The 27,137-nt window shown below is 40.9% G+C and overlaps 1 protein-coding gene across 3 annotated transcripts in view; it reads left to right on the top strand.

The window, feature by feature from the left end:
• Window positions 1-27,137, top strand: part of POT1 (protection of telomeres 1) — a 156,476-nt gene that overhangs the window by 18,409 nt on the left and 110,930 nt on the right. For 2 of the 3 annotated variants that reach the window (XM_034767918.1, XM_034767935.1), the window contains one exon: window positions 23,835-23,945. The exons of the other annotated variant lie outside the window; for it this stretch is intronic. In XM_034767918.1, coding sequence (XP_034623809.1) covers window positions 23,835-23,945 — 111 coding nt within the window. The remainder of the gene's footprint in view (window positions 1-23,834; window positions 23,946-27,137) is intronic. 3 annotated transcript variants of the gene reach the window in all.

The raw sequence follows: 27,137 nt of genomic DNA on the forward strand, positions 1-27,137 counted from the left end.
AAAACCACATATAGCATTTCCTTCACTGGCTGGCTGCTGTCTTCATAATGCAGCAGAGTTACAAGTTTGGTTTAATCTCACCAGTGAGATGCATGTTAAGTTAAATCAGCACAAGAGGCTGGTTGTTATGGGCCCAAAGAAGGAAGATTAAAACCATTTTAAACAACTAATGTGCTAAATATCGATTAGTTTGGATGATTATGACACTTTAGTAAACTGATTTTCAGATCAGTAGTTAAACTAAAAAGGGGATCCGGTACATAGCCTCATTTTAATGATTCACCATTTCTGAAGTAAACAATTTAAAGCAAAAGTGGGTGTGAATTTAGTGTGGAAATAGCAATGGCTTGGGTAATGTGCTCAGCAAGCTACTTTGCACAACTGTGCTAACCTGTGAGGGAACACGCATACATGTGCACACTTTCGGGGTGGGTCTGGAAATGGGCAGCTTCAGCCTGTGTTGCTCTGTATTTGTGGAGTGTATGAAATACATATGTACTGGGCTAGCTCTGCTCTGAGACTTAAACTTGGCTCTCAGTAGAAAAAAAAACAACAACTTGTCCTTCTCGATTGAAGCTTTTAATACAAAACCATATCTTCAAAGATTCATTCATCAGACCAAGAGGAAGGTGGGATGGAAGCTGCTGGTTTCCAGGGTTACACTGAAGGCTTACAAATCCTTGAGGTCCTAGCACTTTAAACATTCTTAACGTGACTAAATTAATATCACATTTTAAAAAATTGTATTGTCTTTCTTTTTGTGTATGAATGGATCTCAGGGGAAGGTAATTAAAACTTAGTAATTACCCTATTGCTGCCACAATCATGCCTCATAAGAGATGTCTGTTTAGAAAAGACAGCAAATGTCTACAGAACTTACCTTATCTGTGAAAGAGGGTATATCACCCCTTTAAAGAAAGAGACTAATGCAGAAGATATTTTGAAGACTGCACTGCTTGTAGGAAATCTACTATAATCCACCTGATCAGAAAGAAGTGGACTATGAAATAATTGTTAAAATAAAAAAGTGAATTCTAATTCCATCTTTGCATCTCCTCTTATCTGCAAACACTTTCTGCCTCTGATGTAATCAGATACTTTCAGGTCATTTAGAATCTCTGAGCTGAAAAATCAGGATACCTGCAAATCCTGTTTTCCAAAGCTTCTGGGCCCTGATACCTGTTATCAGCCTCCTTGAAAACATCATATGGTAATTTCCCAAACATGAGACCGATATAATTCAAGTTAAGTAAAGTGATGTGCATTTAAGATACAGCTGAGAACTTAAAATCAAGAGCTTTTTAAAACTGAGCACCTGAAAAGAAGTCTGTGAAAAGATGTTCCATAAAGATAAACTTAAGTTACACAGGGGGAAAAAGAGTTTTGAAAAATAAATTATCTTACTATTGCACACATTATTTTTTTCCCCGAATGTGTCATAATGACTACCAACTGCAATGTTTTTCAAGAATGAATTTTCTTTTTCAGTACCAGATGCCTGAAAGCATACAGATAAAAAGAATAAAGCGTCCTTCTATTTGAAGCTATAGAAATTCACAAACCTTACATTCTATTTCTGATACAAAATACATTTGAACTTTTCACTGAAGTTTCATTTACACAACAGTTTTTGCTGGATCCTTAAAAGTTTCTAGATTGGTTCTTGAAAAACATTTTAGGAGAAGCTGTCTTGCTGGTAACATTTGCTGACACAAGCTTATCTTATTTTTTAAAAAAACCCGTACTTATATTCTGAAGCTTTGTCTAGTGATTCAGGCTCCAGTGCTTGTCAGCAACCATTTTTAAAATGATTCCTCATCCACAAATTAACTGTTTTTTGTTTTTTTTTTACGTGCATCTTTTTAAAAATTCAGCATTAAAATCTTTTTGTTTCTTTTAATTGGTCTTACTCTTGAACAGTGCTGCATCATTTATACTCAGTTCAGGTTTACAAGGTTTTGGTGAATTCTGTGGATACAGAATTTAGGAGTACATGGTGAACTAGAAATATCCTGTCCCAATAGGTAGAAAGTCTAGCCAAATATGTTCATAAAAAACCCGGGCATTTTGCTCCATTCAAGCTTAGGATCTCTTCTTCTGTCAGAGTGGCTTCTAAGAAGGATGAGCTACTGAGGCCTAGTATTTCTGAGAAGGTGTTTTCTTGGATGAAGCCTTCCAACAGGTTGATTAAGTAAGCTGTGCAAGTACCTACTTGGATAATTTTCATTGCCCCCAGTAGAAATTGCTTAACTATTTTCTTCATCTCTATGAGACTAGCTTAAAAAAAGATCCATGAATATTCTTTTGGCAGAAATATTGATCCATCACAAATATATCAAATGTAAAGTCCTAGATTAAGGCTAGAAGAAACCATTATGATCATCTAGTCTTACTGCATCTGTAACACAGGTCAAAGAGGCTTAGCAATAATTTCTGAATCAAGCCCATAATTCTGTTTGAGCTATAGCATGTTTTTGGAAAGATATCCAATCTTGATTTAAAGATTTCAAGTGATGGAGAATCCTCTGCATCTTTAAGTAAGTTATTAGTTACCCTCACTGTTAAAAACTTGTGCCATATATCTAGTCTGAACTTGTCTAGCTGCGACTTCCAACCGTTAGATCTTGCTATGCTTTTGTCTGTTAGATTAAAGTGCTGTCTACTGTTGGAAATCTTATTCCCATTTAAGTGCTGGCAGACCATGATTGAGTTGCCTCTTGACCTTCTCTTGGATAACCAAATAGACTGAACTGCTTTTATGTTGCTTAAAGGCATGTTTTCCAAGGTAGACCAGTTTTTCAGCAGCCCTTTTTGTGAAATTGAGCTTGATGATAGTAATTTGTCCTTTAAGCTGATTAAACCATTTGGTATATCTGAGCTCAAGGAGGGCACATGGAAGGTCATTTCAGACGTGATGGTAAAGACTTTGGGTCACAGGGTGAGCTTTGTTCCATGTGACATATTTCATTGGGTTCTGATGTAACTCAGAGTCTTGTCTAAGTGTTTCTCAGATTGCATCTCTCACTGTTGTAGACTGGCATGCCTAGAGCTTAAAGATCACGTCAAGTATCATGCAGTTTGTGGCAGAGTAGCTTTTGCTGACAGCTTCAAATCTCTACAGCAGATTTGCAAAGCAACTACATGGCAGTTTATATGAAGATTGTCAAAGCTGTGTGACATCAAGAAACAAATCCAGGTTCAGATAGTCTTGTTCCAGAGCCGATTCCCCACATCGCCAATGGCTGAGTCCTCTGAAAATTAAAGACCTGGTGGTTTTTGCCCTTACTGGCAGAAATACAAACTGCAAAACAAGCACAAAACAAGGCCCTAAGCAGTGATTAGAAGATCAGAGAGCAGAGCAGCAAACAGCAGCCATTGAACCAATTTCAAATGGCCAGAGTGCACCATCATCAGTGTTCAAACCTCCCTTGTGACTTGAAACTTCATTATATTTACACCACTTCTAAAATATGGTGTTTTGTTTGTTTGTTTTTCTTAATTGTTCAGTGTTAATCTGAGTGAATGAATTTGAGTTGGAAAGAACAGATCTGTGGCTCAGCAGGGTTTAATTAAAAAACAAGATTATTATTCTCGATACACAAGCCCCCTCCTGATAAGATACAGAAGACAATAAAGATCAAAAAGAAAGGAAAATACTTTGATAGCAATAGTTCCTTTCCAAGATCCTGATCTGAAATACTTTTTGGTCTGCAGTAATCCATAGGCATCTCCAGCAGAGTCTGTTCTGAGAGACAAAGGTCGATCTGAGTTAGATATCCCTTGAGGTCTTGCTTCCTTAAAGGCACAGTATTAAATTCCCACTCAACTTTTGCTTGTGTTTATATCTTCATTGTACTACGGTACTATGAAGCTCTATTAATCAATTCTTTTAAAAAGAAATATAAAATAGTGGCTGGCCACTAGAGAAACGCAATCAGTTCAACAAGGTTGAATGCTTTAGGACTGCTTGACACTTACAGTTACAAACTCTGTTGTTGTAAGCATTCTCAAACTTGGCTTTCTTTTGGCAGCTTTAGCTAACGCAAGGGAAGAAGTGGTGTTAACAGATCACTCTCTTTTCATTGGCTCCCAACTATAGTGCTCTCCATGTCTGCCATAAGTTGGTGGCTGAGCCGTCTAGAAATGATTAGGTATTTCTCTTCTCTCTCTTTCTCTCCTTTCTAACTAGGGAAGGGTTTTCTATTTACACTGTTTTAAAAACAGTCTGCTGAATCTAGTGATTTCAGTATACATAGTGTATTCATATGACCTGAAAATCCCACATGCTTTATGTAAAGAATTTGATTGTCTACCCAACTGGGATAAAAATTGTTTTTTTTTTAAGTCCTCTTATCTATAGAGCATTGTAAATGATCAGTGAAACTCATCATTTCTATTTTCAAAACTAAAGTTATAGAGCAGTTCACATCTTTAAAACACTATACAAACATTACCTAACTCTTCAGAATGCCTCCTTAAGTTGTGTAAATATTAACCCAATTTTTCAGATATAGAAACAGGCACAGAGGCTGTAACTTCCCAAAGGTCCTACCATAAATCAGTGGCAGAGCTGAGAAAAGACCTCTGCTTTCTATGCCCTAGATCAACGGTTCTCAAACTTTAGCAACCCAAGGACCCCTTTAAACTTTTTCGCGAACTCCCAAAGCCCTGCTCAACCCCAGGCCCCGCCCCCCCACTCCATCCCTTCCCCCAAGGCCCCACCCCCTTTTCCTGTTCCCACTCCACCTCTTTCCTCCCCCTCCCCCGAGCATGCCCCGTTCCCGCTCCTCCCCCTTCCTCCCAGCTGAACAGCTGTTCCCCAGTGTGCAGAAGGCACTGGGAGGGAGGGGGAGGAGTTGATCAGCGGAGCCCCTGGAGTACCTTTGCAGACCCCAGTTTGAGAAATGTTGCCCTAAATCATGCTGTCTTTTATAATAGTGCTGAAAGATTTCTTTTTCTTCACTTAAATTGTGCATTTTTGGTAAGAATATTGCCACAGTATTTTGAATGCCATGTTGTACATTTCATATTACCACAAGATATGAGTTGATAACAACTGACAGTGATTTAATGTTCAGAGCAAAAAATTCAATTTATTAATCGGCCACTGTGTGACTATTTGAGCCTGTACAATGGTAAAGTTTCTTTCCAGTGGAAGATAAGTTGAGTCAGCTGTGCAGAATTCTAATCCTGAGTCAGCAATGAAGTTCTAGAATCACTTGTGTGGCCAGTAATCTAGTAAAATGCTGAAACAGGAATAATATATACAGGGGTATAGCTTTTTGGTTTAGGGTTGATTTCACTACTGGGGGAACAACATAAACAGCACCAGCAGCAGTAAGAGCAATGATGCACACATACAACACCTGGTATTGGCAAAACAGCTCAATTTAGCAATGCTTGTATATGTTAGGGTCTCTCAGTTGTTTTGTTTTAGTGTATTTATACACCCCTGGTAAGTGTAAGGCAACATTAGTATATGTTAGCAATGTAGAGGCAAGGAATGTTATATTATCTAATCATTTTGACCTATTTTAATTTATTTAGCTTTGAATGGGTTTTACATTTTGTGTGACTTCTACAATACCTTTAAGTAGCAAAACACATATTTTGTTTCCATTTATGATGCTACGTAAAACTCACCATCCTCTGGAATTTTATTGTGTGTTAAGCTCTCTGTTCTCACCTATGTGTTTAGGGAATTTTTTTTAGCAAATCCTTCAAAGACCAAATATACCCCCCCCAAATATCATTTAAGGTTGCAGTCTTTTTTCTGCAGAAAACATTAAGGTTTAGGATCTTAAATCATTTAAAATAGCATTGTGAGAGACTGCTGAAGTAGCAAAAAGCATTCATGGTGCAGTATTTGGCTAAAAACTGTCAGCTTTAATCAGAAAGCTCTTTTATTTGTTGTAATCAAATAAACACATGAATAAAAGACATGCAGTAAAAGCTTATGGGAGTGCTGTCGATACAAGGTCAAATAGAAAGCAGAAGCTGTTAATCTAACATGTTTATAGCCTGACGAGTCCATCAGTCTGAAGGTACTTATGGGATATGGACCACACTGGAGGCAGCTCTGCTGAAAAGTACTGGTGACAAAACTGGCCTACTTTAAAGGAGCTTTAAACTGCCCTGTATTTGTTCAGCAAGATGTCTTGCTTCTTCTTTGAGGAGTGTCCCTGTGGGTGTTTGTGCACTCCTGCGCTTCTAGGCAGAGATTTGTAGTAGCAGTGCCCTGATTTTCTGCGCACGCGCGGCAGCCATCTCGTGCCGCTCCGAGCAGTTACCCAGCATGCATAGCCAATGGCTCCCACAGTTCTTTTTCTGCCGCCGTTGGCTTTGATCGGAACAACAGCAGCGCCCTCAAAACCTTGCTATTGCTTTAGTTCAATCCTCGTAGTTTTATCCTTCTCTATTTACTTCTGCCTTTGTTTTTTCCTCTATTGAAACCAAATCAAAAACAAAAAACCAAAAACAAACAAACAAAAAAACAAAAAAACCACCCTAAAACCATTTTTCTTTTTTCCCTCCTGAGGCGGCCATCCGCTTCACAGCCCAGAGGCACTTGGAAGGCACTATTCTCATTCCTTCTTTGTAAACAGCCTCTCTGACATGCCTGGTTCTCCACGTTTTAAATGCTCTCTGACCTGTAGACTGTCAATACCAGTCTCAGATGGTCACTCGCAGTGTGTCTGTTATCTGGGAGGGACACACATTGCACAGGAGTGCCACCACTGCAAAAAGCTGACAGTGAGGACTAGAAAAGCTAGGATCTCCAATTAAAACTTATAATGCTGGAGAAATCCCTTCGATCCACTTCTGATCCTGAGCACAGGATCCCTCCCCGCCAGTACTCACATGCGGAGGCATCGGACATGGGATCCTCTTCAAAAACCGCTGCAAAGGACCTGGTCCCACAGAAAGTCACAAAAAAAAAAATGGTCCCACACCTTGCATCAGTAAGAATAGTCTCAGAAAAGGCAATCTCCAACCACCAAATCTGCCTGCTACTGTCGGCACCCAGAGTCACGGACCGAGAGGCACCGGAACAGCCTGAGGAGCAAAAGACCCCCTGCAGTCTAGCGCTAAGGACCCTGAGGTGGCCCTCCCCCGGCCCTGGCCCGCATCAGCTGGGGGAGGGTCGCCTATCCTGCAGCCACAGCTCCGGAGCTGCCGGGGCAGGCAGAGGTGCCTCTCCCCCCACCCAGGTGCTGCTACGGGGGGAGAGAGCTGGGGGGAGTTTGTTCTTGTGCCAACATTGTTCTTCATCTTAAATACCCCTGGTGTTTACCTAGCTGATGCATTTATAGAGAGCCTTCATTTACTTGGCTAAATAAGACAAGCTTTTCTAGTCTACTCCTATAAGAAAGACTCTCCATTCTCCTGTTCTTCTCTGCACCCATTCCAGTTTGAATTAATCTTTCTTGAATATGGGTAACTGGAATTAAACACAATATTGCCAATAGCAACAAAGAGTCCTGTGGCACTTTATAGACTAACAGACGTATTGGAGCATAAGCTTTCATGGGTGAATACTCACTTAGTCAGATGCATGTAGTGGAAATTTCCAGAGGCAGGTATAAATATGCAGGCAAGAATCAGTTTAGAGATAACAAGGGTTAGTTCAATCAGGGAGGATGAGGCCCTCTTCTAGCAGTTGAGGTGTGAACACCAAGGGAGGAGAAACTGCTTTTGTAGTTGGCTTGCCATTCACAGTCTTTGTTTAATCCTGAGCTGATGGTGTCAAATTTGCAAATGAATTTAAGCTCAGCAGTTTCTCTTTGATGTCTGGTCCTGAAGTTTTTTTGCTGCAGGATGATGACCTTTAAATCTGCTATTGTGTGTCTAGGGAGATTGAAGTGTTCTCCTACAGGTTTTTGTATATTGCCATTCCTAATATCTGACTTATGTCCATTTATCCTTTTACGTAGTGACTGTCCAGTTTGGCTGATGAACATAGCAGAGGGGCATTGCTGGCACATGATGGTGTATATTATATTGGTGGACGTGCAGGTGAATGAACCAGTGATGTTGTGGCTGATCTGGTTAGGTCCTGTGATGGTGTCACTGGTGTAGATATGTGGGCAGAGTTGGTATCGAGGTTTGTTGCATGGATTGGTTCCTCAGCTAGATTTACTATGGTGCGATGTGTGGTTGCTGGTGAGAACCTTCAGCTAGTAGCAGAAATTCTTATTATTAGTCCCTGTGCTTGCACTTTCTGCTATTAAATTTCAGGCCTTTTTATTAATCGACCCTCAGTGTCATCCAGTTACACCTGTATAGTAGTCTGATCATTCTCTGTTGACGTTAACACCCAACTTTGTATCACCATCAGATCCTGTTAGCGCACTCCTACTTTTTGTCCCAAAGTGATTGATAAAAATATTAAATAAGATCAGTCACAAGGCCAATCCCTGAGGTACTCCACTAGTAACCTCCCTCTAATCTGACAGTTCTTTCAGCACAACCCATTTCTTTCTCCCCATTAGCCAGTTCCTTTCCAGCCTGGCAATTTTCTAGTAATCCCTATTCTCTCTAATTTAACTACTGTATTTTCTGGCGTATAAGACTACTTTTTAACCCAGGAAAATCTTCTCAAAAGTCGGGGGTCGTCTTATACGCCGGGTGTCGTCTTATAGGGCGGGTGCTGAAACTTCCGAGCCGGACTGGAGAATCTGCGGTCGCCGCATATGGTGGGGGGAACTCAAAAACGGCCGCGGCCGCATCCCCGCCCGATGACGAGGTGAGGGGGCGCCTCACCGGGAAGGTGTAAGTGAAGGGCGGAGCAAGCTGCAGGCGTCCGGGACGCCCGGGGTATGGAAAAAAGAGAGCGGCGCTGTGCCCAGAAAAACACGCCTCTTTCACCCGTCTGGCCCGCCCTTGTATCCTATTACCGTACCTCCTTCTCTGCCTCTCAGATCTCGCTCCTGAGGACTGCAGTGAAGCGGCGCAGGCGCGCATGTGCGAGATCTGAGAGGCAGAGAAGGAGGTAATAGGATACAAGGGCGGGCCAGACGGGTGAAAGAGGCGTGTTTGCACTACCGCTCTGATAGTCTTGGAGACAGGGAGGGCTGGGCAGGCAGGGAGAGCTGACCAATCCAAGCAGGCTTTGTATACAACAACCAGCCAATCGCCGGTAAGGTACATCGCTTGCCGTGATTGGCTGGTTGTTGTATACTGGGTACCACATACAGTACAGCACCAGTATCTGTACCTGTTCATACAGTATAGCACCAGTACATACAGTACAGTATACAAATGTCCAACAGTCAAAACCCCATCATGGCTCCACCAGCAAGAAGAAAGAAATATGAAGCCAGTTTCAAACTTAAAGTTGTAAACTTTGCCATGGAACATAATAACTGCGCTGCTGCAAGACAATATGGAGTAACAGAAAAGATGGTTCGGGACTGGAAAGCAAATGAAAAAGCATTAAAGAGTATGCCAAGGGGTAAGTGTGCATTAAGAAGAGGCACTCCACATTGGCCAGAACTCGAAAAACATGTAGCAGACATGGTGAATGAGCATCGCCAAAACGGTTATGTAGTGACATGAAATAAAATACGTTTGTTTGCACTTCAGTGGGCCAAATCTAACCCAGATCACAGCAACAGATTTAAGGCCACTGTATCCTGGTGTACTAGATTCATGGGAAGGCATAATATGGTACTGAGGCAAAAGATGAAAATTGCCCCAAAATTACCTGCAGATCTTGATAGCAAAGTAAATAGTTTCCATCGATACGTAATACAACAGTGCACTAAAGATGGCTATGCGTTAAGTAGTATTGGAAATATGGATGAAACTCCAATGAATTTTGATATGGTTGGAAATAAAACTGTCCATCAAAAAGGTGAAAAAACAATTTTAATTAAAACAGGACATGAGAAGTCCAGTTTTACAGTGGTACTAGGATGCACAGCTGATGGCGCCAAACTGAGACCAATGATTATTTTTAAAAAGAAAAACAATGCCGAAATTCAAGTTCCCTGTTGGTTGTTTTGTACATGTGAATGAAAAAGGCTGGATGGATGAAGAAGGGGTAAAGCTATGGCTTGATAATGTATGGAGCAGGCGACCAGGTGGACTTATTCAAAAATGTAGTCTACTGGTGTGGGATATGTTCAGGACTCATTTAACTCCCAGCACCAAGCAAATGCTTGCAAGACTAAACACAGATGCGGCAGTTATTCCTGCAGGATTGACATAGTTGGTACAGCCACTGGATGTGTGCCTAAACAAGCCATTTAAAGATCGCATTCAAGAACAGTAGAATGAATGGATGGTTAGCGGCGAAAAGTCATTCACAAAAGGAGGAAACATGCGTGCTCCACAGTTGGATGTTTTGTGCAAGTTTGTCATAAAAGCCTGGAATGATATTGATGCAGAAACAGTAATCAAGTCTTTCAAGAAGTGTGGCATATCAAATTCATTAGATGGTATGGAGGACGACTACTTGTGGCAAGATGAAGAGGAAGCCGAAGCTGAGACCACACCATCTGATACGGAATTCGATCCATACGATGACTGCCTTACAAATGTATCACAAGATGTCACTGATGTACTTATGATATCAGATGACGAACAGTAGGATTTTGAAGGCTTTTAAAGGGAAACTGTCACGCCAGCAAAACCTGTAAAAATACCATAGCTTGCAGTTATGATGGGCGTTGCTAACTCGCCAGGGACTTGCCCGGCACTTGCTCTCTCTCTCTTGTTTGTTATCTTCCTCCTATCATCATCAGTTCCAGTTTGGTTGACAGCTTAGAAAACAAACAGCATGGCAGCTCCCATGGGTTTACTGTCTTATCCTTCCTTTCAGCTTTAGAGTGAATTAGGAAAAGTTTAATCCACTTGCACTGTTTTATGTTTACATGTTTGATGACAAACAGCCTTATGTTTATAAGTGACAGTTTTCCTGCTAAGTACCTGCATGTCATAAGCATTTGAATTAAAATTACCATATTGAAATCAAATCTGATGTTTTTTTAATTTTTTTTTTGGTGTGCGTTGGAAGAGGGGTAGTCTTATACGGCGAGTATATCCCAAACTCTATATTTTAACTGGAAAAGTTGGGGGTCGTCTTATATGCCCAGTCGTCTTATACGCCGGAAAATACGGTAATAACTTCCCATGTGGTATCATATCAAATGCTTTACTGAAGTCCAAATATATTAGCTCTACTATATTTCCCTTATCCAAAACATCATCTAACTTCTCAAAGAAAGACAGTCTGGCATGCTCTACCTTACATCCTCTTTTCCATTTACATCAAAGAATTTAATTCTTCTTCAAAATTCTTCTTCAAAATTCTTCTAAAGCCTTTCATTTTCTCTTTTCTGGCCTAGATGATGAGGAAAGAGCAGATCTTCAAATCATTTCAGTATTGGCCCCCCAAAAACCATGATTCCCTTGTCTGCTGAATGTGACACTTCCTCCACCCCTTCTGAAAATTTGCGTTAGTCAGAGATGACCTCCATTGGCCACCAAAAAACAAGCAGAACCAGAAAAATATTCACACTTTCAGGATGGAGACTGGAAGGAAGTGCATGATAGATGGAGTGCATGATAAACAAACTAATAAAATCAGACATTTCATGTTATGGTTACAGGCTAGCTGCACCTTTGTCCCCTTTCTGCTCTCTCTGAATGCACCTATCTCACATCTTGGGGCAGGGTTCAATAGCCCTGGGGACCACTTCTGGTTTATGTCTTGTGTTCCAAAAAGTTTATGCTTCATGGTTTCATTCAGCCTCTTGCATTCTAGGAGGGTTTTTTTTATATCCTTCCTCTGAAGCATCAGGACTGGAGAGGTGTATTTTGGACAGGGAGGGCAAGTGCTCTGAGGTGGCACCGAGCAGTCTCTCTCTCTCTCTCCCCCTCAGGTGCTTGTCTGGTTTGTTCTTGTTCATATGCTTAAGGTCTAACTGATCACCGTATATAGGGTTGGGAAGGTTCACAGGTCACATTGGTGGTAACCTTTCTACCCTGGTCCCCAGCGAGTCTAATGCTGGCCCTGCTTGATGGTCCCCCTGAAACCTGCTCGTGGCCCCCCAGGAAGCCCCAGACCACTGGTTGAGAACTACTGCCATATGTGTGACAGTCCATGCAAATTGTGTAATGAGGTAATTTGCATTCTTGTGCATAATCTGCATATAAACGTGTCATAGTAAAAGATTCAAGGAGTTCAGTTTATTTAGCTTGACACACTCAGTATAAAACATACACTTTGGTTCAAATAGGAATTAATTTAGGGAAGTTCTCTGACCTGTGATATGCAGGAGGTGAGGCAATCATAGTCACTTTGGAATCTATGAAGTATAAGCTTATGGTTAGAGCCCTGCACAATACAAAATTCATATCTGCGGATATCCATGGAGCTGCAGGGCTCTAGCAACAATGAGCAAGACCAGCAGAGCCATGGCGAAAGAAATGATAGTATTGTTTTTTCCATTTCTAAATACATTGGAGGCATTTCAATAATACAGTATTGAGGGCAGTGTAAATACCTAGATAGTTGAACCAAAAATCATATCACAGACCATAGAATCAGAGGACTGGAAAGGACCTCGAGAGATCATCTAGTCCAGTCCCATGCCCTCATGACAGGACTCAGTATTATCTATACCATCCCTGACAGGTGTTTGTCTAATCTGCTCTTAAAAATCTCCAATGACAGAGATTCCACAACCTCCCTAGGCAGTTTATTACAGTGCTTAACCACCCTGACAGGAATTTTTTCCCAATGTCCAACTTAAACCTCCCTTGCTGCAATTTAATCCCATTGCTTCTTGTCCTATCCACAGAGGTTAAGAAAAACAATTTTTCTCCCTCCTCCTTGTAACAACCTTTTATGTACTTGAAAACTGTTATCATGTCCCCTCTCAGTCTTCTCTTCTCCAGATTAAACAAACCCAATTTTTTCAATCTTCCCTCACAGGTCATGTTTTCTAGACTTTTAATCATTTTTGTTGCTCTTCTCTGGACTTTCTCCAATTTGTCCACATTTTTCCTGAATTGTGGTGCCAGAAACTGGACACAATACTCTAGTTGAGACCTAATCAGCGTGGAGTAGAATGAAATAATTACTTCTCGTGTCTTGCTTACAGCACTCCTGCTAATACATCCCACAATGATATTTGCTTTTTTTGCAACAGTGTTACACTGTTGGCTCATATTTAGCTTGTGGTCCACCATGACCCCCAGATCACTTTCCGCAGCACTCCTTCCTAGGCAGTCATTTCCCATTTTGTATGTGTGCAATGGATTGGTCCTTCCTAAGTGGAGTACTTTGCATTTGTCCATATTGAATTTCATCCTATTTACTTCAAACCATTTCTTCAATTTGTCCAGATCATTGTGAATTATAATCCTATCCTCCAAAGCACTTGCAACCCTTCCCAGCTTGGTATTGTCAGAAAACTTTATAAGTGTACTCTCTATGTCATTATCTAAATCATTGATGAAGACATTGAACAGAACTGATCTCTGCAGTACCCCACTCGTTATGCCCTTCCAGAATGACTGTGAGCCACTGATAACTACTCTCTGGGAACCGTTTTCCAGCCATTTATGCACCCACCTTATAGTAGCTCCATCTAGGTTGTATTTCCCTAGTTGACAGGTTTCAGAGTAGCAGCCGTGTTAGTCTGTATCTGCAAAAAGAACAGGAGTACTTGTGGCACCTTAGAGACTAACAAATTTATTAGAGCATAAGCTTTCGTGGGCCCACGAAAGCTTATGCTCTAATAAATTTGTTAGTCTCTAAGGTGCCACAAGTACTCCTGTTCTTTTTCCCTAGTTGGTTTATGAGGAGGTCATGTGAGATCGTATCAGAAGTTTTACTAAAGTCAAGATATACCATGTCTGCCGCTTTCCCCCTATCCACAAGTCTTATTACCCTGTCAAAGAAAGCGATCAGGTTGATTTGACACGATTTGTTCTTGACAAATCCATGCTGACTGTTACTAATCACCTTATTATCTTCTAGAACTAGATGTTTGCAAATGTATTGCTTAATTATTTGCTCCATTATCTTTCTGGGTACAGAAGTTAAGCTGAATGGTCTGTAATTCCCCGGGTAATCCTTATTTCCCTTTTTATAGATTGACACTATATTTGCCCTTTTCCAGTCTTCTGGAATCTCTCCCGTCTTCCATGACTTTTCAAAGATAATCGTTAATGGCTTAGATATCTCCTCAGTCAGCTCCTTGAGTATTCTAGGATGCATTTCATCAGATCCTGGTAACTTGAAGACATCTAACTTGTCTAAGTAATTTTTAACTTGTTCTTTCCCTATTTTAGCCTCTGATCTGATCTCATTTTCACTGACATTCACTGTTAGATGTCCAATCACCACCAACCTTCTTGGTGAAAACTGAAACAAAGAAGTCATTAAGCACCTCTGCCACTTCCACATTTTCTGTTATTGTTTTTCCCCCCTTATTGTGCAACGGGCCTACCCAGTCCTTTATATTCCTCTTGCTTCTAATGTATTGGTAGAATGTTTTCTTGTTACCCTTTATGTCTCTAGCTAGTTTGATCTCGTTTTGTGCCTTGGTCTTTCTAATTTTGTCCCTACATACTTGTGTTATTTGTTTATATTCATCCTTTCTTATTTGACCTAGTTTCCATTTTTTATATGACTCCTTTTTATTTTTAGATCATTGAAGATCTCCTGGTTAAGCCAGAATGGTCTCTTGCCATACTTCCTATCTTTCCTACTCAGTGGGATAGTTTGCTCTTGTGCCCTTAATAAGGTCTCTTTGAAAAACTACTAATTGTCTTCAATTGTTTTTTCCCTTAGACTTGCTTCCCATGGGATCTTACCTACCAACTCCCTGTGTTTGCTAAAGTCTGCCTTCTTGAAATCTGTTGTCTTTATTTTGCTGTTCTCCCTCCTTCGATTCCTTAGAATCATGAATTCTACCGTTTCATGATCACTTTCACCCAAGATGCCTTCCACTTTCAAAGTCTCAACCAGTTCCTCCCTATTTGTCAAAATCAAATCTAGAACAGCCTTTCCCCTAGTAGCGTTCTCCACCTTCTGAAATAAAATTGTCCCCAATACATTCCTATAACTTGTTGGATAATCTGTGCCCTGCTGTGTTATTTTCCCAACAGATGTCTGAGTAGTTGAAGTCCCCCATCACCACAAAGTCCTGTGCTTTGCATAGTTTTGTTAGTTTAAAAAACATCCACCTCTTCTTCCTGGTTAGGTGGTCTTGTAGTTAGACCCTTACCATGACATCACCCTTGTTTTTTACCCCTTTTATCCTTACCCAGAGGCTTTCAACAAGTCTGTCTCCTATTTCCATCTCAATCTCAGTCCAAGTGTATACATACAGAAGACCGGGTAAGGAACTGCAGCGGCAAAAGCAGCAGCATGTTGGACCACTGCTTGCAGGAGCCAGCACCCAGGCCAGTCAGCTCTACTGGCGTGGCTGTGCCATCCTCAGCTCTGCCCAGTGGGGCGAGCACCAGGTTCAACGGCAGCTGTCCCTGGTCACACTAGTGTGTGGCTCACATGCTCCTGGACAGGAGTTGCACATCCATCAGTGTGCCTCTCCTATATATTAACATGTAGGAGAAAAAGAGAAACCTTATTAGGACTGGACACTTTTAGATGCAAATTTAATGTAAAAAACTTGGAAAGCTATTGACCTGCACTTACTTTTACAGAAAATTCTTGAAAATGTCTCTTTTCTTGAAGAAATCAGCCAGCCTCTGGAGCATTATTGCCATTTGCCCCTTTTGTACTTTAGGAGTGAGCAGGCCTAGGTGAATCAAGCTGGGCAGTGGAGGAAGGACTCATACAGGAGGACCTATCTTTTTGTGTGGAGCCTTCTGCATATAAACCACCCACCCTGTAATGAGAGGTCCTGGGGCCATTGATGTCTGAAGGAATCACATATATCTGGCACACAGCATGTATTTTATATTGTTACCTTTTTAAAAATTGCAAACATGTTTTAGCTGAATGATCCTTGTGAGATTCACCAGAGAAATGCAGATCACTTCATATTTTAAATTCAGAGGCAGGATTTTCTTTCTGTAATAGTCTGAAAAGCCCAGAGGAAAATCAGTGGTATATTAACTGTACCTCTGAGATCATTACTAATTCCTCCATTCATTAATCAAGATCAAAGTTTTTCAGTATAATAGGAAAAATAATTACATGTATAAGATATGGAAAAGTACAAGATGTATTTTTATTCTCCATCTGTTTAATTAATCTGCACCTTTATATAGTTGACTTTCCAATATTGGGACTTTGATCTTAATTTACTGGACCATATTTTTAGCTACCTCTTTCTTTTTTTAAAGTTCTCAAAATGCCACCACCTCGCTTAAGAAATCATTGAATTTTAAATGCTGAGGACATTTTTTATACTAATTAAACACTATCTCAAGCTTTCTGCTTACAATAAATGTTTTATTATTTTACAAGTTTAATGCAGCTCATTTCACATACTACAAGTTGTGACCTCTTTAGGTAATTTCTTTTGTGGTTCCTTTTAATATTAATGTCCATTTGGAAATGATCAACTGAGGCTATGTCTACACTACCATAAGTTGACCCATGCTACACAACTCCAGGTGCATACCTTAGGTTGAGTTACCACGGGGTTTATACCATGGGGGTCAATGGTAGAAACTTTCCCATCAACTTACTTTACTCTTCTCATCGGGGGTAGAGTACACGGGTTGACTGGAGAGCGATCAGCTGTCCATTTGGTGGGTCTTCACTAGATCCACTAAATCAACCACCAGTGGATCAATTTCAGAGCGACGATCCCGGCTGTAGTGTAGACATAGCCTAATAGTGACCACTACAGGCTATGTATTGTTTGTTTCTTTTAAGAACAAAATGTGAATAGGAGGGTTTTTCCCCATGAGAAAAGATGAACATTTAAAGACTAGATTCGTGTGCGCGTGTGTGTGTGCGTGTGTGTGTGTGTGTGTTAAGTCTAGATTCATCTTACAAGAAGTGGAAGATTGGACAAATGACCAGGGAGGAGTATAAAAATATTGCTCAGGCATGCAGGAGTGAAATCAGGAAGGCCAAATCACACTTGGAGTTGCAGCTAGTAAGAGATGTTAAAAGTAACAAGAAGGGTTTCTTCAGGTATGTTAACAACAAGAAGAAAGTCAAGGAAAGTGTGGGACCCTTACTGAATGAGGGAGGCAACCTAGTGACCGAGGATGTGGAAAAAGCTAATGTACTCAATGCTTTTTTTGCCTCCGTCTTCACGAACAAGGTCAGCTCCCAGACTACTGCACTGGGCAGCACAGCATGGGGAGGAGGTGACCAGCCTTCTGTGGAGAAAGAAGTGGTTCAGGACTATTTAGAAAAGCTGGATGACCACAAGTCCATGGGGCTGGATGCGCTGCATCCAAGGGTGCTAAAGGAGTTGGCGGATGTGATTGCAGAGCCATTGGCCATTACACTGCTCTACAGCCAAAATGCTTCTGAAATAAATGTAGTCAAACTTTACTAATTCTGGGTCACTGAGAACGAAAATGATGCTTAAAATTGTTGATTGGCTCTAGTTTTCAAGATATGCCATTGGGTCAGTATATATGACCCTTGACTTGGGAATGGTGGAGGATAAGTGAGTTATAAAGGGAAGGGATCTCAATTTAAACCAGAAATGACTAAAATACATCTTTGACTGGATGTATGAATAAATCTATGACTGGGTTTGGACAGTACTTGCTTTTTAGGCAAAACAATGAATGATGAAATCTGAAGCTGGTATTGCATCATACATGATATGAATTGCATCATGTTATTCCTAGAAGACATGGATGATGCAATCATAACGAAGCTTATATCACTGTGCTAAACAAATTGCCCTATATCATCTCTAGAAATCATACAGTGTCGTGCTCTCTTATTTGTCAGTGTTTGATTTTGCAAAGGGACACATTTCTGTTTAGCCAAAGTGAGCAGAGATGCCTCGTACTTGTGTGAACAGTGCAGATAACTTCTGCTATGTTTGTGGTGAAGTGACTTTTGCATCACAAAAGCACAGTCTAACCACTATGGTTAAGAAAGCCTATCACCTTTATTTTGGCTGCAAAATTGGAGATCAGGACAAGAGGTGGGCCCCACACATATGCTACAACACTTGTGCAACAAATGTTCGCCAGTGGTTGAACAGGAAAAGGAAATCTATGCCTTTTGCAGTGCCAATGATTTGGAGAGAGCCAACAGATCATACCAGCAATTGTTACTTCTTCATGGTGCCTCCAGTTGGGAAAGGTGTGTCAAAGAAGAAAAAGTGGACTGTGCATTATCCAAACATTCCATCAGCTATACGCCCAGTACCCCACGGAGAAGGACTGCCGGTTCCTGATGCACCAGAATCATTCTCACTTGAGTCAGACGAGGAAGAGGAAGAGGATGAAACTTCTGGTCCTGAACCATCAATGTCACAGGATCCACATTTTCTCCCATCCTCCTCCTCTGAACCACACCTCAGAACACAAGGTGAACTGAATGACCTTGTCAGGGATTTGGAACTACCCAAGAGTAAGGCAGAGCTGTTGGGCTCCAGACTACAGCAGTGGAATCTCCTGGCAGGTGATGTTAGGGTTTCCATGTTCTGTGACCATCCAAAGGATCTTGTCCCATTCTTCTTCATGGAAGGTGATCTTGTAGCCTGCAACAACATCGATGGTGCGATGGCAGCCCTCAACATCGTTCACGATCCAGATGAGTGGAGACTGTTCATTGATTCATCGAAGACGAGTCTTAAAGCTGTTTTACTGCATAATGGCAATGTTTTGCCATCAATTCCAGTTGGTCATGCAGTCCATATGAAGGAAACCTATGAGACAACTTTTGAGGTGCATAAACTATGACCAACATCAGTGGCAGCTTTGTGGCGATTTGTAGGTTGTTGCTCTCTTGCTTGGACTGTAAACTGGATACATGAAGTACTGCTGTTTTCTTTGCGAATGGGATAGTCGTGCAAGAGATTCCCACTACATCAAGAAAGATTGGCCACTCCGACAGTCATTGGAGCCTGGGAGGAAAAGTGTTCAGCATCCACCACTTGTTGAATCAAGGAAGATTTTGTTACCACCCTTACACATCAAGCTGGGTCTGATGAAGAACTTTTTCAAGGCCATTGACAAAACACAAGCAGCTTTCAAGTACCTCCATGGAAAATTTCCAAGGTTAAGTGAAGCTAAGATAAAGGAAGGTGTCTTTGTTGGTCCTCATATTCGTGAATTTCTTCGAGATGATGCATTTGACCATGCACTGCGTGGCAAGGAAAAGACGGCATGGAAAGCCTTCCAGTTAGTGGCAATACATTTTCTCGGAAACAACAAGGCAGAGAACTACAGGTTGTTGGTGGAAAACCTCCTCAAGGCATACAAAAACCTTAGTTGCAACATGTCACTAAAAATACATTTTTTGCACTCGCATCTAGATTTTTTTCCACCGAACTGCAGAGCATGAGCGACGAGCACGGCGAACGATTTCACCAGGACATTGCAACAATGGAGAAACGCTATCAGGGCAAATGGAGCCCACCAGTGCTTGCAGACTATTGCTGGACAGTGACAAGAGATGCTCCATTTAATGAATACAAGAGACAAGCCAAGAAGTGCTGAGTAGACACTGAATAGGACTAAACTATGTACATAATTGTTTTTTGCCTTTTGTTTCATAATAAATTTTATTTATATAACACTTTTGCTGATTTTTAAAGTGTTACATAAACAGGACAGGTGAAATATTATCATGTAAAGCAACCATAAACACATGAAAAGACCTAGGTTTACAATTTATGATTAAAACTCTACTATCTACACAATATACATAGACATAAAATGTAAAAACTTAAATATCTTAGAAACAGTAGCCAATCAGTTGTTTTAATTGTCATATTTGAATTCAGCACATCAAAATACATAGTAAATAGCACATTTTATCTCTGAAGCAGACGACTTCTCAAAAATTGTAGACCAGTGTTATCTTTGAAAACTCATGGCGATCGGGGGAGGTCCCGGATGATTGGAAAAAGGCTAATGGAGTGCCCATCTTTAAAAAAGGGAAGGAGGAGGATCCGGGGAACTACAGGCCAGTCAGCCTCACCTCAGTCCCTGGAAAAATCATGGAGCAGGTCCTCAAGGAATCAATTCTGAAGCACTTCGAGGAGAGGAAAGTGATCAGGAACAGTCAGCATGGATTCACCAAGAGCAAGTCATGCCTGAGTAACCTAATTGCCTTCTATGATGAGATAACTGGCTCTGTGGATGAGGGGAAAGCAGTGGATGTGTTATTCCTTGACTTTAGCAAAGCTTTTGATATGGTCTCCCACAGTATTTTTGCCAGCAAGTTAAAGAAGTATGGGCTGGATGAATGAACTATAAGGTGGATAGAAAGCTGGCTAGATCGTCGGGCTCAACAGATAGTGATTAATGGCTCCGTGTCTAGTTGGCAGCCGGTATCAAGCGGTCGGTCCTGGGGCCGGTTTTGTTCAATGTCTTCATTAATGATCCAGAGGATGGCGTGGACTGCACCCTCAGAAAGTTTGCAGATGACACTAAACTGGAAGGAGTGGTAGATATGCTGGAGGGTAGGGATAGGATACAGAGGGACCTAGACAAATTAGAGGATTGGGCCAAAGGAAATCTGATGAGGTTCAACAAGGACAAGTGCAGAGTCCTGCACTTAGGACGGAAGAATCCAATGCACTGCTACAGACTAGGGACTGCATGGCTAGGCAGCAGTTCCGTAGAAAAGGACCTAGGGGTTACAGTGGATTAGAAGCTGGGTATGAGTCAATAGTGTGCCCTTGTTGTCAAGAAGGCTAATGACATTTTGGGCTGTATAAGTAGGGGCATTGCCAGCAGATCGGGGGACGTGATCATTCCCCTCTATTCAACATTGCTGAGGCCTCATCTGGAGTACTGTGTCCAGTTTTGGCGCTCCACACTACAAGAAGGATGTGGAAAAATTGGAAAGAGTCCAGCGGAGAGCAACAAAAATGATTAGGGGTCTGGAGCACATGACTTATGAGGAGAGGCTAAGGGAACTGGGATTGTTTAGTCTGCAGAAGAGAAGAATGAAGGGGGATTTGGTAGCTGCTTTCAACTACCTGAAAGGGGGTTCCAAAGTGGATGGATCTAGACTGTTCTCAGTGATAGCAGATGAGAGAACAAGGAGTAAAGGTCTCAAGTTGCAGTGCGGGAGGTTTAGGTTGGATATTAGGAAAAACTTTTTCACTACGAGGGTGGTGAAGCACTGGAATGCGTTACCTAGGGAGGTGGTGGAATCTCCTTCCTTAGAGGTTTTTAAGGTCAGGCTTGACAAAGCCCTGGCTGGAATGATTTAGTTGAGGATTGGTCTTGCTTTGAGCACGGGGTTGGATTAGATGACCTCTGAGGTCTCTTCCAACCCTAATATTCTATGATGGTATGATCTTCCAAAGTGCTTAGTGTTTTGTATATAAACTAGGGCACTTGTTAAACACAACTTTGCATTAGTGTTCCATCAGTGTATCAGGCTTTCTTAAATTTGTGGCTATATATCAGAAGGGCAGAGTGATACTAAATTGCCCAGCCTAACTTTACATATCTACATTCATAACTTAAATGATTGAAAAGATATTGTGTTACTTACTGATTTTAAGGATTGGAATAGGTGAAGGAGAGGCCCTACATTTTTATATTTTGAAGTAAAATAAATAAAAATTCCTAGCACGTAAAGCAAGAGACTGAGCATCTATTTGTGAAACTCTGTCATTGATTTGCTGTGACCAAGGGCAAGTCTCAACTTCTCTCTGCATTAGTTTACCTATTTGTAAAATTTACCCACCTTTCAGATTTGTAGCAGTATCACAACAGAGGAAAAACATGCCCAGTTTTTTGCATGTTTTGTTCTCGCCCTCATTTGCTGCCTTGTCTAAAATATAGACTGACAGGCATGTCTTTATGTCATGAACTATATCTATCTATATTTTCTGGAAAGTGCTTACTGTATGTAAATACTTACTGCATAGATGTAAAATAGCTGAAGTGTGCAGAGAATGGAAACTTCTTATTCATTTTCATTCTCAACCCAGGAAGTGTATAAATCTTTTTTCTTCTCCCTTCCTCCTGTGACTAATAACTTTCTTTATTCCTTTTTTGACAGGCCAATGGTACAACATTCTTTCTCAAATAGAACCATTTCCTGCAAGCATATTCCATTATGGGTTTAGTATAGTTTTCAACTCATTGACATTTAAAAGCTATTTTAAAAAAAAACCCATAAGAGAGTGTCTTTACAAAAGGCAGTCTCCATAAAATAACTTCCCTTTGGCTATATGCCAGATTGACTGTTGGGCAAACAGCTTTGTTTGAAAAAGAACAAGGAGAGAGATTGAGGGGCATATGTTTGTGTGTTCCTGATTAAAAACTTACATTGAAGGAAGAATCTTTTTAAAACGTTCATATATATATATATATATATATATATATATATATCATTCAGCTTGGAATTTTGTGTGTAAATTATACCACTTGCAAATTACTTATATTGTTAAAAGACCTGTGAATGTATGATTTGCACATTTCAAAGACATGGAATATTTGTATCTTGTTAGTGCCATTCTCTAGGTTAATCCCTAGAACACTTAATACTTTTCTTTTTGCTTAGTCCAGTAGTTAGAAATTCTTTTTAGAAAGAAGTGCTGCTTGCATATTCCTGCATTTTGAAATTTGAATTATATTTCAACAAAAAATATTCTCCTTCTTTCCTTCAGGTGGCATTTCTGATTTTGCTACTGGTGGTGGACATATTTTTCTTTCAAATAAGCGGAAGTAGTAAAAGTGGTGGGGGTAGGGGACCATGGCTATGCTTCATATTATGAACTACTTTCATTTTACAAACAAAAGGTATGAGATTTGGGGTTCCAAACAATGTCTGAAATAAAGAAAGGACACGTTTTTCAAGGGACCTCATAGACTTCTAAGTGGGGTGAAAGTAAAGCTGAAGACTGACCAGTACAGGGGCCTGCTCTGGCCCCCAGAGGGGGAGGGGCCTCGGGCAGACGGGGCGGGGTTGGGGGGGTCAACATCCCCCAGCCAGTCCTTCCATGCTGCCTGGCCCGCACCAGGCGGCAGCGGACAAGAGGGAGGCGGGGGGCAAAAGGGGCAACAACATTAAAGCGTTGCCGCGGCAGCACTTTAAGCAGGGTCTTTTGCCGCGGCATCACTTTAACGTTGCTGCCACTTTTGTGGGCCCGCCCCCCCCCCCCCCCCCCCCCCCCCCCAGCCCAGCAGGGCCGCCAACGGCAGCACTTTAAAGTCAGCTGGGTAGAGGCCAGTACTGGCGGCCACTTTTTACCGGTACACCGTACTGGCCCGTACCGCCTTACTTTCACCCCCCTTCTAAGTCAGAAAATGGACCATTGTGAAATCTCATCTGACTTCCTGCCAAATACAGGCCATAGAATTTCACCCAGTACTTTCTTTATCTAGCCCATGAGGAGAGGTGCCAGGGTTTTGAAGTCTGGGAATGTTTGAATCCAGAGCATTTAGTTCAAGTCTCACTGTTGTTTGGGGTGATATGAATCATTTCACATTTATCCCTCATTAAGCACCTCCATAGATTAACCATAACTTTCAGATCAATTTAGTGAGTACTAGGTGATAGTTATTGTAGGTGTCACTCCTGATTTCATGTGTGCCATTTCACCATGTTAGGGATACCTGGCATATCATAGGGCTGTTGAAACATACGTTGTTCTTTGGAAGATGGCCTAGAGAGTCAGCATATCGAATAAAGAACAATGTCAGTTATTGGTTTAATTTTGTCTTTTCAATAGGACACTATGGTTGTAGCTGGATTTAATGTGGCTAAGTCACCTTTTGCAAATGAAGATGACCGACACTGCTGTCATCTGGAAGTATCTGAAGATGCAGGATCAGCCGTTTATGTACGTGGGTACACAAGGTTCAGTTTTCCACTTTAGATGTCCAAGTTGTCATTCATTTGTTGTTTAACAGAAGAGAAAAAGTACTGATAGAAAAAGCACATTACTGTAATTACCATAGGCTATATCTACATTGTGCAAGTGCTGACTGCGGGGGTGTGAATTGCAGCATGTATCAAAGTGCTGTGCTATAACTCTCCTATGTGGACACTGCTGGTGTGAACTGAAAGGTACTTAGTTTGTACTCCCTTAGTACTATTTGAAGAGGACTATGTTAACACGAACGAGATACCTTTTAGTTCACGTTAGCAGGGTCCACGATGGGCAATTACAGAAAAGCACTTTGAGTGCTGCAGTTCACTCCCCAGTAGTCCGAATTGTTGGACCATGTAGACGAGCTCATAGATTGTTTGCTTATTAAGAAAGAGCCAATTATGGTGCAAAACCTTGAAAGTTTTTAGGTTTGAGAGGCACCTTATGGTATGTCACTTTATATCAAAAATTAAATGTAAAAACATACTGTAATGCAAAATTAAGGTTGTACAGATAACATAGTTAAAAAGTCAAAGCCAGTATTAAAGTTCATACAGCAACATTCATTTGGACAGCTGTTTCTGAGCCTATTTTTTCAAAGTTGTGTAGCTTGTCAAGAAAATGTATACTATAAAATATACAGGATATGCAATCGGTCCTGGTTTTTCCTTGCTGTAGGAACCTGGGAATTGGCAGGGGGTGGAGATGGGAATCCTGTCTGCTACAGCCCTTTTATAAAGCTATGGCAGAGTAATGGGAATCTTAAAGTGCTGGATCCGGCCACGGGAGAATTTCCCCTGATGCACACTTTACACAAGGCAGTTTACACTGCCTAGAGAGGCCCCAGATATAGGTGACATGTTGAAGGAAGGACTGACATGGCAGGGATGTATCAGGAGCTGTGGTTGGGGTCAGCGCATGTAGTGCTTTGGCGATTCTGCCCATAGGCAGCCAGGGATGGGCTGTTGCAATTTACACAGCCCTCCAGAGTTGTCTGAGTTACTCTGTGGGCTGCACTGGTCCTGCAGCAGCCAAGAATTGAGAGAGTGCAAAGGTGCTTTAAATCACCATAAATTCCCCTCTCCCTTGGCTGTTACTTTAGCACTATGTTTCTTAGAGGCACAGTGTAAAATCTGTAACTATATTCATTTCCAGGCTGTTGTGGGGTTATATTTTTACCTCTGCAGCATTAAAGGGTATGTTAATCTATAGTTAGACCTCTCATTTTTCATTTATTAAGAAAAAAAATTGTTTTAATAATATTAGCACTTAAATGATGTTGGCCTTAGATACTTCTAACTTACCGAGATGTGGGAATGGTCATTATCCTCTTTTGCTTCTGCTGTAATTTGACTGGGATAATAAGTCCAGCGGTTCTTCTGTTTACATAGCGATGACTGTATCTTTTCTATTGAAAAGATATCAATGTTCCTTGCAGGATATGTGATCTTTATTTTAGACCTGTTATTGTCTTTTGTCTTTCATAAGCCAGGCTTTTATAATCTTTGCTGCATTTTAATGACAATTTTTCAGTATCCCTCATGCAAATTATCCCAACAGCAGTTCTAGTACCTGGCAGGCTAAACAGTGAATGTATGCCTTTTTCCCCCCTAGAAGCACTGTTGTGATATGAAATGAGGTAGGATTGCATGAAAACATTTTAGCTGATGACTACTCTGATCAGGCTCAGAAATGATTTTTCAGTTACTTATAACTTTTATTTTAAAATTTCTCACCCAAAATCATACACCAAATAGCCTCATTAGTGGCTAGTTATATGCTAAGTATCAAGCACCAAACTTCTGTTTGGCTGGAACTTTTTTAAACTGATTTTTTAACTCTTTAAATTCAAAAAAGTTGAATGAAATTTTGCCTCTAAAACACCTGTATGGGTTATTTAAGCCCACAGTAGAGTTGTGAACCAGTGAAAAAGGATTATAGTGCAAACTGTTTTGTTGCATTAGTTGTAGGTGACAGTGATGATGTAAATATAGGATGCTTAAACACCCTTAAAAGTAATATACATGAAACAATGGGTAGGTAAAGTATTAGCCACTTTGTGTAACATAATTTCTTAATCACAACTAGCCACAAACCAATGTCAAACATCTTGCTATAATTATTTACAAATAAAATAGTGCTGCATTAGTTTTCCTGCACTTATAAAACGTACCACATGCCAAACAGATATATTGGTAGACTTAGGGGCTTGTCTAGAGGAACAGGTAGTTTGCAGCAAGTTATGATGTAAATCTATCCCACATTAGCCTGCCATACAGTAAATGTCCATGTGGACCCTGCTGTTGTGGTATAATTCTGTGACTTTGGTTCCAGTCTTCCAAACACATTAACTTTACTCACAAGAGTAGTCCCATTGACCAGTGTCTTTTAAATTAGCCTTCATTTTTTTTTACTTTAGTCAACCAAATATCAATTTTCCAGATCTTTTAAATTGCTCATAAATTGCTTAAGCTTGCTAACTATTTGAATACTGAGGGATGTAGAATCAGGTATGCAGGGCTGGAAGGAATCTCGAAAGATTATCAAGTCCAGCCCCTCGGCAGTGAGACAGGACCAAGTAAACCTAGACCATCCCTAGACATCTCTTGTCCAACCTGTTCATAAAAAACACCCATGATGGGGATTCCACAATGTCTCTTGGAAGCCTATTGCAAATTATTCTTGTCTTTAACTATAACTATACTTTAACTATAACTTTAACCTAAATCTCCCTTGCTGCAGATTAAGCCCATTACTTCTTATCCTGCCTTTAGTGGACATGGAGTACAGTTGGTCACTATCCTCTTTATAACAGTCCTTAACATATTTGAAGACTGTTATTAGGTCCCCATTCTGTCTTCTTTTCTCAAGACTACACAAGCTCAGGGTTTTTTTAACCTTTCCTCATAGGTCAGGTTTCCTGAATCTTTTATCATTTTTGTTGCTCTTCTGTGGACTCTTTCCAGTTTGTCCACATATTTTGTAAAGTGTGGCACCCAGAATAGGACACTGTACTCTAGCTGAGCCCTCACCAGTGCCAGGTAGGGTGGGACAATTACCTCCTGAGTCTCAGATAATATTTAGCCTATTTTATAACTGCGTCACATTGTTGGCTCTCATTCTGTTTGTGATCCACTACCATCAGTTACCAGTTATTCTTCT

Source organism: Trachemys scripta, chromosome 1, assembly GCF_013100865.1.
Source record: "Trachemys scripta elegans isolate TJP31775 chromosome 1, CAS_Tse_1.0, whole genome shotgun sequence".
NCBI lineage: Eukaryota > Metazoa > Chordata > Testudines > Emydidae > Trachemys > Trachemys scripta.